This window comes from Bubalus kerabau, chromosome 8 (genome assembly GCF_029407905.1).
Source record: "Bubalus kerabau isolate K-KA32 ecotype Philippines breed swamp buffalo chromosome 8, PCC_UOA_SB_1v2, whole genome shotgun sequence".
In the NCBI taxonomy this organism is placed as follows: domain Eukaryota; kingdom Metazoa; phylum Chordata; class Mammalia; order Artiodactyla; family Bovidae; genus Bubalus; species Bubalus kerabau.
This window is the reverse complement of record NC_073631.1, coordinates 52,660,076-52,672,240: the sequence shown is the minus strand read 5'-3', so window position 1 is coordinate 52,672,240 and position 12,165 is coordinate 52,660,076. Positions and strand designations below refer to the sequence as shown.

Below are 12,165 nucleotides of genomic sequence, written 5' to 3'. Positions count from 1 at the left end.
CACTGCAGGGGTTTATCAGGCATTATGATGTACATAATCCAGCCATTTGTGCCCCAAGAGCCTGGCAAACTGGCTTCCTCCTCTTAATTAAAAAGAAAAAACAAGGTGTAAGTCTAACACCAACTATGTGACAGATCATACAATTCCTTCCTTAAACACTTCACAATCATCTTATATGGACTAAAGCAGTAACACTCACCCATGCAAAACATGACAAGTCTAGAGAAAAGAGACTCCGTCATGGTAACATTTTGAGGTTAGTAACGACTGCTTTTCTGTTTTCTAACCTCAACTTATTTAAAGGAAGCTACAGTAACTATTCCAAGGCCAAATTTGGCTGTTACTCCAGGTGTTTCTTGACTTCCTACTTTTGCATTCCAGTCCCCAAAGGAGATCAGCCCTGGGATTTCTTTGGAGGGAATGATGCTGAAGCTGAAACTCCAGTAACAGTAACTATCCAAATTCCCTGTTTTAGCAGTAAAGCTTCTTGACATATAATGGATATGCTCTAAAAAATACCCTTTTTTTTTTTTAAGGACATTGAATTTGAATTTCGTGTCAATGTTACATGTCCCAAAAGTTGTTTTTTGTTTTTTGTTGATGTTGGAGAAGACTCTTGAGAGTCCCTTGGACTGCAAGATCCAACCAGTCCATTCTGAAGATCAGCCCTGGGATTTCTTTGGAAGGAATGATGCTAAAGCTGAAACTCCAGTACTTTGGCCACCTCATGCGAAGAGTTGACTCATTGGAAAAGACTCACGCTGGGAGGGATTGGGGGCAGGAGGAGAAGGGGACGACAGAAGATGAGATGGCTGGATGGCATCACTGACTCGATGGACATGAGTCCGGGTGAACTCCGGAAGTTGGTGATGGACAGGGAGGCCTAGCGTGCTGCGATTCATGGGGTCGCAAAGAGTCGGACACGACTGAGCGACTGAACTGAACTGAAGTGATTGAAAATGAAAAGCCCATTCTTACTTTGCAGACGTACAGAAACAGGCCATAGGCTGTATTTGCCTTATGGGTTGTATAGGCTATTTGTAGATTTGGTAGGCATAAGATGTTAGGATTGAAAAACCAATGTGTTAAGTGTGGGACCTTTTGGAAAGAAGAGTGTAGCGGGGCTTTACTGGCTGACTTCCAACAGGATAACGTATGTGAAAGAGCTTTCCCGGGATTTTTAGTCCAAGTGGCGAAGCTCAGGAATGATGACAGCAGAGTGGTTAGGACCCCGGTCCATGCCGCTCACTATCCTCCAGGCGTTTGGTACGCAGCCCGGGTTCCGAGAACCTGAAGGAGAGCGGACAAAATCGCAATGGACGAGGAGATAGATGCTTAGCTCAGCTGATCGCGTACTGAGCCCTGCACACAAGCCCGCCGAACCAAAGAAACTCCCATGGCTGGTCCCCAGGCGGCGCCTCTTCTGGTGCCCGCAGGCGCGTGCACGCACGCACGTCTCCCGCCCGCGCTCAGCCGTGCTCTATTGCGCATGTCTGGGGAGGGGGCGGAGCGGCGGCTGACGGGCAGGCAGAGGCCTCAGGGAGGCGGAGGAGCTCCTCCCCGGTCGGCGAGTAGACCCGGGCCGCCCTGCGTCACTTCCGCTGGGGCGGGACGGAGCTGGGGGAGGGTGGCACCCCAGCTGCTGCCAGGGTGTTTGTGCTGGAAGCTCAGCTGATGCTGGCGGGCAGAGGGGACGCACGTTCGGGGAAAAGGCGCATCGCCCCTGCCGCCCAAGTAGCTGCGGCCTGCATCCCGGTAGGTGGCCCGTGGGGGGCCGGCGGGACGGTAGGCTAGGGGAGAAGGCCGCGGGTCGCCCGGGGACTCCTTTGGCCCTCCGCGACTTCTTATCTCTACTCGGAAGGCGCTTCCACGGCGAGAGGGCGGGGAGACGCCCGGACCCGGGCTCCAGAAGGCGACCGGGCACCGGAAGGGTCCGCAGGTCCCAGGTCTGAGGGGTGCGCGATGGTCTCCTCGTCTTCTGGCCTGGTGGGCTTTGCTGGTCCGCACGGCTCAGACTGTTGAGGTTTTTCTGGTTCAGCCCCGAGCTGTCTGTTCCACCCCCGAGCCTCGCAGCCGAGGTTCCCTGAGTCTGTCTGACTTCCCCTGGGCAGTGGGTGCTCCGACAGTTCCCGGTTGCTTGTCAAAACCCTGTCCCTCCTCTACCTACATGATTCACCGCTGTCAGTGCACCTGATGAGTCGGCTGCTCCAGGTATTTAATTATCAGCAGTTTCTTTGTAACCCCACCCACACTGAACTCTGTCCCCCGCTCCTGTTGCTTAATCGGTTTCAGATGTGTGCTGTTTGATAGGTGAAGGTGTGTTGCACTGCTTCCAGTCGCTGTCATGTGAATCATCATGCGGGGAGGAGACTGGTTTATATACCTAATACTATGGTAACTTTAAATAAAAAGTGGTGACACCTAGGAAGAACTTAGATGAGGAGCTATCACATAATCCTGTTTAAAGTGGTGCTTTTTACTTCTGGTAACATCCCATTTGAACTGCATCCCAATCTACAGTCCCGATTATTGAGCTTTCAAAAATGACAAAAGTAGGTTTTAGTGTATCAAGGAAATGCTGTTAAGACAGTGAAATACTAAGAATTTTTAAATCCGGGAGTTTTAGAAACGTTTAGTGCACTGTGAACCGAGAGTTTAATGCCCATTGTAGCTGTTTATGTCAAATCTCTTGTGCACATTAGTTGTGCTTTGAATATAAGAACATATTCTTTCTTCATCATTTTTCTTAAACTTTTTTCTCGGTGTTGATCTTGTTTTTCTCTGTTCCTGGGTCAGATCGCAATTAAAACCTTGAGAGCAGTGTCCTTTTAACAAGTCATGTTGGATGAAAAGATCGCTTTCACTAGTTTATATGTTTACTTGCTTCAAGTGCAGAGTTAATCAAGGTACATCTTTTGAGTGGTTTTTTTTTTGCTTAGTAATAATGACGGAGGATTTGTGCCGAAGGGATCTTACTGCTTGGTGTGTGGAACGTATATTTGTGAAAAGGTCATAGAACTCTTAGCGGGACATCCTCCTGTCATGTCTTAGTTCTGACCTTTATTTCCCATGTCTTATATTTTATTTCATTCACTCTCCAGTACTTTTTCGGACGTCCTGCCATTGCCCTGAGCTTTTCTGGATGTCTTTTCTCTTGTGCTTTTTTTTTTTTTTTTTCTGCTTGGCAAGCTACCTCTTCCTAACTCTGAATGGCTGTCAAGGCTCTACCCTTGTTCTCGATACACCAGAATTTTAAAATTTGAAACCCAAGGACTACTTTAGTACTTCTGTAAATATATTGAAATGTCTTGGGAAATATAGTGTATATATGCAGATAAGCATTTTTACGAGGAAGAGAAACTTTTATCAAATTTTGCGATCCCCAAATTCTGGAGAAGAATTAAGTGTATATCCTTCTTTGGTAAATCCAGTCTTATGATTTCTGCTGTCACTGTGCTAGTAACTCAAAACATAAATCCAACAGCCTATGTTCCTGTAGTCTCCATGTGAATGCCCCACTGTTTCTGTATTCTGTAAAACCAAGAAATTTTTATTAAATTGGCCCCCTTCCAAGCGATCTCATAGCCACAAATGGCATTCTCCCTGTTTCTCTGATTAAAACCCTTAAGTTGTCTTTACACCTCCCTCTCCTTACCCTGTTCTTTCCTGTCACCAAGTCCTGTGTTTCACTGATTGCTCCATTTTCAAAGTGTGGCTCAGAGCAATAGTCATCTCCATTATAGTACTTTTATCTTAATCCAGTCCAAACCTCTGTCACTTCATGTCTGCGTAATTGCAGTATAACCAAATGAAGTCTCCCATAAATTAATTCTTTCCATCCTTAGCGGAGCCTCCACCTAGCAGTTCCTGAATTTCTTCTAGTTATAACTTCATTCCATTCCCCAGTGGCTGGTCTAAGCCTCACTCTTCTATTTCTGCCTACATCTGTATTTGTACTATCCTATAAATAGAGTACATCATGAGAAACGCTGGACTGGAAGAAGCACAAGCTGGAATCAAGATTGCCGGGAGAAATATCAATAACCTCAGATATGCAGATGACACCACCCTTATGGCAGAAAGTGAAGAGGAACTCAAAAGCCTCTTGATGAAAGTGAAAGAGGAGAGTGAAAAGGTTGGCTTAAAGCTCAACATTCAGAAAACGAAGATCATGGCATCTGGTTCCATCACTTCATGGGAAATAGATGGGGAAACAGTGGAAACAGTGTCAGACTTTATTTTTTGGGGCTCCAAAATCACTGCAGATGGTGACTGCAGCCATGAAATTAAAAGACGCTTACTCCTTGGAAGGAAAGTTATGACCAACCTAGATAGCATATTCAAAAGCAGAGACATTACTTTGCCAACAAAGGTTCGTCTAGTCAAGGCTATAGTTTTTCCAGTGGTCATGTATGGATGTGAGAGTTGGACTGTGATGAAGGCTGAGCGTCGGAGAATTGATGCTTTGAACTGTGGTTGTTGGAGAAGACTCTTGAGAGTCCCTTGGACTGCAAGGAGATCCAACCAGTCCATTCTGAAGGAGATCAGCCCTGGGACTTCTTTGGAAGGAATGATGCTAAAGCTGAAACTCCAGTACTTTGGTCACTTCATGCTAAGAGTTGACTCATTGGAAAAGACTCTGATGCTGGGAGGGATTGGGGGCAGGAGGAGAAGGGGACGACAGAGGATGAGATGGCTGGATGGCATCACTGACTCGATGGACATGAGTCTGAGTGAACTCCGGGAGTTGGTGATGGACAGGGAGGCCTGGCGTGCTGCGATTCATGGGGTCGCAAAGAGTCAGACACTGAGCGACTGAACTGAACTGAACTGATTAATAGAGAGTCTGGTCCTCCTGCTCTTTTCTCAGTTGATGATGGCACTTTACAGTTTACCTTCTTTATCTGTTTGCAATCTAACTTTTGTCTCAGCTCAATTTGCTCTCCAAACCCTTATCTGCATTTACTAGTGTTGTGATTTGGGAGCAGTTAAATTCAGCTTGTTGATTTTGTTGACAGCTCTTTTTGGCAGTTTTGGCCTGATAACTGTCTTTCTAGAGGGGTGTTTTAAAATTGTATGATCATGGGATTGTCTAGACTTCCCTTAATTGTTCCCCTTTCAGATTTGCTTTCTATGCTGTATTTCTTTGCCAGGTTGATAGGTGTATTCTAGTTGGTCTTGAGGATTATCTCTTATTGGAAAGAAACAATGAAGATCCCTTACTGTAATCCCGGCTTTTATAGCTCTGTTCTCTGCTTGACTCTTGGACCCATGTCTACCATTTTTCCTATTTCTTACTTTCCTTTAACTAGCTTATTCTTATTATTCCTGAACAGACAAAGTTCATTCCTGTCTCCAAAGCTTTGGTTGCTTTTTCCTCTGCCTTGAGTGCTATTTTCCTGGATACTTTTAAATAATTTGCTTACTTGGTTCATTCAGGTCTCCAGTAACATGTCAACTCAATTCTTCTCCTGACTACATCAGCTGAAATAGCCCTCCCTGGGCCCTTTTCTCCCCAGCCTCCAGCTTTATTTTTCTTCATGGTACTTCTCGATCTGTTGTTATACATTGTATTAGTTACTTGTTTGTTAATAAGTTGTCTTGTTCTCCAAGACCTAGGAAACTGAGGTTTAATAACTCTCAATAAATGGATTATTCCTTTTACTATGAAATAGTATGCCTTTTTAATCTTATTTAATGCTTTTGCTTTAAAGTGCTTTTTGCTTTCTTTTGATTATATAGGCCTTGGTATATATTTTCCCCTATTCCTTTATTTTCATCCTTTCTTTGTCATCATATTACAGTAACATCTAGTAACTAGCTTGTAGCTGGAATTTTCATTTCTAAAATTTTACTCTTCCTGTACATTTTGTACAGTTGTTTTTTTTTTTTTTTTTGTGCTTCCTTATTTTGTTCTATCATTGAATGTCTTAAACCTACTTAATTTATTTTCTATTATTTCTAATCTCGGTTACACTTTCTCTTGTTGGCTGTACTTGCCAGTAGTCTCTTGCAGTGATGGTTCTTTAACTGTGAGTTCATCTTCAGTGGGGGTTGCTGAACGAGAGTCTCTTGCCTGAGCTTTGGAAGTGTCCTTCCATGGTGGTTTCAGTGGACTGGGCAGAGGCCGCATGGAGTTCCCTAGCTCAGACTAGTTTCCATTGCTTAGTCAATGCACCTTAAAGGAAATGTGACTGCAGATCCAGGTATGTGATACCTCTTCAACCGTGGGTTTTCCACTGTTGGTTTTGTTTTATTGGGGGTTTCTTTTTTAAAAAAACTTTATTGTGGTAAAAAAAAAAATCATAAAATTTAATATGTTAATCATTTTTAACTGTATAGTTCAGTGGCATCCAGTAGATTCACATTGTCATGAAACAAATTTCCAGTACTTTTTCATCTTGCAGAACTGAAACCCTACCCAGTAAACAATTCCCCTCTGCCCCATTCCTCCAGCCCTGTAACCATCATTCTGCTGTCTGTCTGTGTGAATTTGACTGTTCTAGAGCTCTCATGTAAGTGGAGTCATATAGTACTTGTTCGTTTTGTAACTGGCTTGTTTTGCCTAATGTCCTCAAGGGTCATCCACGTTAGCGTTTGGGGGGATTTCCTTCCTTCTCCAGTCTGCATAATACTCCATTGTGTGCATATACCACGTTTTGTTTATTTAACTGTCCGTGCACATTTGGATGGTTCCCACCTCTGCTGTTACGAGTGCTGTGATACACATCAGTGTGCACACTTTTTAAGTCCCTGTTTTCAGTTTCTTTGAATATATACCGAGGATTGCTGGATCTTATGGTAGGTCTATATTAATATTGTGAGGAATTGATATACTGGGTTTTTTTGTTTTTTAACTCTTATTGACGTGTAGTTGATTTATAATGTTGTGTTTTACTATTTTCCATAGTGACTACAGCATTTTCCAGTTCCACCAACAGTGCTCCGGTTCAGTGCTCAGCTTCTCCACATCTTTATCAACACTTGATATTTTCTGGCATTTTTGTTTTGTTCTGTTTTTTGGTTTAAACAACAGAATTTATTTCTCAGGTATTTTTTTCTTTTCTTTTCTTTCTTTGGTAATAGCCATCCTGATAAGTGTGTGATAATACCTCAGTTGGTTTTGATTTGTATTTCTCTGATATCAGTGATGTTTTTCATCTTTTCTTGTGCTTAAATTTACTGAATGTCATCTTTGGAGAAAGATGACGTCTTTCATCTATTCAAGTCCTTTGCCCATTTTTTAATTGAGTTATTTGATTTTTGTTGTTGAATTACAGGAGTCCATTATTAGTTTTGAGTATAGCTTTTTTATTTAATTTAAATAAATTGCTTTGTAGAGGCTCTAGTAGCAGATATTTGAATGATAACTCTTCAGAATAATATTTGTGTCTACAAATAACGTTCATGTTAACAGGCTATTTTTAAAGCACTAGCTATGTGCTGCGGAGAAGGCAATGGCACCCCACTCCAGTACTCTTGCCTGGAAAATCCCATGGACAGAGGAGCCTGGTAGGCTGCAGTCCATGGGGTCGCTAAGAGTTGGGCACGACTGAGCGACTTCCTTTTTTATCCGTGAGTCCTTTAGATGTATTTTATCATGTATTTCTGTGTTGGGGATTTTTTGTGGAACTTTTGTGTTAATTCAGCTTATTACATTGACTGCACATCCTTAGGGGTTCAGAAGAGCCAGTGAGGCACATAGGTTTGCTTTTTTTCTTTCCTCCCCTCTACAGATTTTAAAATAGTACGCTCACATGCAGTTTGGAAAGATGTTAGTTCAGACTATCTTCTGAAGAATCACAATGGGTTCTTGGTTCCTGTCATTCTCAGTCTTGTCCTGTTACTCCATCTATCAGAGATCTGCTGGAAACATCTTCCTAATGTCATTCCTTTGTTTAACATAGTTCATTGACAGTTTGATCTTTAATCTCTTTGCTAAGATTGTCAGACCCTTCATAATCTGGCTCCTCCTATCTTTGCAGTATCACCTTCGGCCTGTCCCTCATTAATGGCTCCAGGTCTTAGAAAGAATTGACTGCTTGCAATTTTTGCTTCTATTGTGTGTACTTTCTTAAATGCTTTTTTTTTGTTTGTGTTTGTTTTCCCCATTATTTAGAATTCTCTCCTTCCCCTCTCATCTTTTACCATGTGACGAATTACTTTTTTGCCCAGTTTTCAGCATCTTTTTTTTTTTTCAGACTTACCTGGATGTCTACTCTGACTTTGTGTCTTCCATTCATATAGTACCATCTGTTAAAGTGCATTGCGTTGTTTTCTTAAATTACAAATATAATGCTTTCTCTTTGTAAATAATAGAATCCATCCAAAAGTAAAAGCCCTTCTCTCGAAAGCCCTTCTTTTTCAATTCCACATCTCAGTTCACAGGAATAAACAAACAGATGCTTAGCCTTTCAGAATGTGTGTGTGTGTGTGTGTGTGTGTGTGTGTGTGTGTAGCCACAGATTTCAGCCGCATATATAGGTTTTGTTTTCTCGTGTTACATAATACCTTTGTGTCTGCATCTCTGTATCCTTGTGTGTATGATATTCATACCTATGTTACTGCAGTTTGCCTTCCTCTCTAGACTGTATATAAAGGATATATACATTGGATATATTGGATCATCTAGTTCCTAACTGCTATGTAACATTACATTGTAATTCATTGTATTATATGTTATGTACTGTAATTTATTTAACCATCCCTTTCTAGAGGACACGAGTTGTTGATCAGTGTTTTGATATTTCAAGCAGTGTAGCAAAGAATGTGTGTATGTACCCGTACTCCTGTGCAGTTATTTCTGTAGGATAGATTCTTTATGGTGGGATTACTAATCAAAGAACATGTGCCTTTAAAATTTTGATAGATAGCTATTAAAATTTCATTAGATTCTGTCAGGTAGCCCTCTGTGTCCCATTTCCCCAGGTTATTATCAGTACTGGATAGTATCAGTTATTTATATTTTACCAATTCAAAGAACAGAATGTCTGTTTGAAATGGCATTTATGTTGTGGTTATGAGCATCTTGTCTATTAGGTGTTGCACATAGTTTTGGAGAAGGTGTGGCAACCCACTCTAGTACTCTTGCCTAAAAAATCCCACGACAGTCCATAGGGTCTCAAGGAGTTAGACTACTGAAGCGACTTAGCATGTATGCACGTAGTTTATTCTAGTCTGACTTCTTTGATTAAATGAGCAGTCACTACTAGACCATGAAATCTTTATAAGCTATCTCAAGCTCTAGACTGAAAGTTTCTTGGTATCCTCTTTGTGGTCTCAGCATTTAGGACTATATCTGGCATCAAGTTGTTGAATGTGTGCCCAACACACAGTGAGGCCAGACAAACTGAAATGTCCATGTTTGGAGTGGGAGAAGGGTTTATTGCAAGAGCCATAAAGCTGGCAGCTCCTCCTCAAAAGACCTGAACTCTGATGGGTTTGGGGGAAGAGATTTTATAAGCAAAATTTGTGGGGAGGCCTCTTCTGATAGGATGAGGTGACAAAATGGTGTTCCAGGAATCTCAGTCATCAGCTTTCTGGTTCCAGCCAGTCTGGGGTCTTAGGGCTTGTGCTCAGCCTGCCATTACCATCGTCTTCCTGTGGAGGGGCCTTAGTTCCTGTAGAAGAACGCAGAGATTTCTATAAGATTGTTATATACATCCCCCCAGGATGAACCAGGAGCCTGTCCCATCTCTGCACTGATGTCTCTTTCTGCATTCCTTCACTCTCTTAATTAACTGTTTGAATCTGCCCTTTTGGAACTCAGGGAGGGTCTCAGAGGCTGAAGGCCTTTTTCTTACAAACAAGAAATTGGAGACGCAGGCTTTCATGCATGGGAGGGTCCCATAGGGTCCTGGTTGGTTTCAGTCCCCCCTTTTCTTTGATATGCCTCAATCCTGAGGGGAACAGATGTTGGACAGGAGAATAACATTTTGGATAGAGGTTAATAAATTTGACAGAGGAACTCGGTTTCAGGGGGACTAAGTTTCAGATTAAATATTCTATAAATGGTTTGCAGTGAATAGGAGTATAAGACTTGACTATTGTCCTCAAAGAACTTAAAGTCTAGTGTCACATAAACTAGCTAAGACTTTAATAATAAAGAAGAAAAACAGTAGAATATTTAAATTATGTCAATGAAAAATTAATCAGTAGGTCTAAGAAAGAATTGGGAGATTTTATTTGAGCCAAATTTGAAGATTATAACCCAGGAAGAGTATCTCAGAAAACTCTGAGAACTGTTCCACCTGTTAGAAGTTGAGACACAGTTTATATAAGATGTTTTGAAACAGAGGGCTGTACATAAAACAATGTATATTGACAGTTTGCGTCATCCAGACTTAAGTACCAGCACAGTGGGTCATGTGGCCCTTTACAAGGTCAAGAAAAGATGTTCTGTCTTGCTGATGTTGGGAGAATGTTGCTGTGAATGTGGAGCAGGTATTCCTGCTGGTGGGGGAGGTGTGGTAGGCTGAGAGCGCAGGTAGAAAGGAGGCCAAGGGGCAGAGAAGAACTTTTATGTTTAAGTTTTCCTTGTCTTACCATGAATATAGATTTTGTTTCACAGTTGCATGTTTGGTTTTGTGTTGTAGGAGACCTTATCTATCCGGTAGCTTCTCTAAATTAGTTTCCATGAAACATCCTACTACTCACTCTTTTCTCATTGATTTATATACTAAAAGATTAATTACCTTCTATTTGCTTAAAAATGAAATCTCTATTGCCATCATGAAAATATATTGTCCTATCTTCTTTTGAGACAAGTTCCTGAGTTTAGTTCAAGTAATGTAATATATTTTATCTCTTCCCCAACTTCAGTTTTACCTTGAATCCTAATCTTTTTTCTTTTTTTTTTCTTGCCATTTTAGGTAAGACCATGAATTATGGCATTTCTTAAATGAAGCATTCAGGAATGAAGTGAAAGTCATAACGTATAGAAAATAAGTAATTTTTAAGTTATGTCTATTAATTTGACTATAGATCTATATTATATTTACCTCCTTAGTAATGCGAGAAGTCTTTGTGGGAAACAGAGGAGCAAGCAGCTGCCTTTCTTGTGCTCACCTGAACATTACTGGAGGATAAGCCACATCAGTCTACAGAGAGGTGTTCATACGAGCAGAATAAGATGTAAATGGACCAAAAGTGAAGCTCATTCTTGCAGTAAGCACTGTTCCCCCCTAAGCCACCATGGTTTACATCTTGGAATCTTGAGACTTAGCACTTCTGCTCCCAAGGGACTTACAAAAGTGAGCCCTCGTATGTCCCGTATTAAAAATACTTTGAACTCTGTTTCAAAGGCTGTTTTTGGCAAACAAAATGAAATGATCTCTCGTTTAGCTCAACTTAAGCCAAGTTCTCGAATATTAAGAAAAGTGACAGATAGCGGTTGGTTAAAACAGAAAAGCGTTAAACAAACCATCAAGTTTCTTAAAAAGTATAGTGACAAGTCAGCAGAAAAGAGTTCTATTCCAGCAAAGGAAAGTCAGGTTATAGAGAAAGACGATATAGGTAAACCAAGCCTTTTTCATTACACAAATAATATAACCACAAAATTTGGAGAGTCATTCTACTGTTTGTCAAGTCATATTAATTCATACTTCAAGTGTGAGGAAAAAATGTCTCAACAGAAGGAAGATCAACATTTCCAGGAAAAATCAGAACTTGAACTTAAAAAGGTTGAAGATGAGAAACCCAGTTCTCCAGATCCTGGCATCCTGTCTGATAAGAAGCTAGATTCAGAAGCTTCTTTATATTCTGAGGACAAGCCTGGAAGTCCCAGTGGGACACCTGAGGTTCTTCCCATTTCTACTAAACAGAGTATTGCTAACTTTCTCTCTCGTCCCACGGAAGGTGTACAAGCCTTAGTAGGTGGTTATATTGGTGGACTTGTCCCCAAACTCAAGTATGATTCAAAGAGTCAGTTAGAAGAGCAGGAAGAGGCGACAAAAGCTGAGCAGACTGTCAGCAAAGACAAAAACGCAGAGGAGAAAAGGCGGTTATCTCTTCAGCGAGAAAAGGCAAGTCGTTATTCATTGTGATTTTAAGTTTTAATTTTTGTCAGATTTCTAAGTTTCATTTCCTACTGTGATTTAAGAACTTTGATCATCTGTTGGTATCACTGGAGCAGTTTTCATACTCAAATCATACATATTTTAATAT

At 41.3% G+C, this 12,165-nt stretch overlaps 1 protein-coding gene across 3 annotated transcripts in view; it reads left to right on the top strand.

The window, feature by feature from the left end:
* Positions 1 to 707: 707 nt before the first annotated feature.
* The window catches only part of PNPLA8 (patatin like phospholipase domain containing 8), a 48,126-nt gene continuing 36,668 nt past the window's right edge, over positions 708 to 12,165 (top strand). Inside the window, exons 1-2 of one of the 3 annotated variants that reach the window (XM_055590275.1) lie at positions 708 to 1,755; positions 10,872 to 12,023. In XM_055590275.1, the coding sequence (XP_055446250.1) occupies positions 10,962 to 12,023 (1,062 nt within the window). In that variant the 5' untranslated portion in view covers positions 708 to 1,755; positions 10,872 to 10,961. The remainder of the gene's footprint in view (positions 1,756 to 10,871; positions 12,024 to 12,165) is intronic. The other 2 variants (XM_055590273.1, XM_055590274.1) reach the window with 2 other exon arrangements.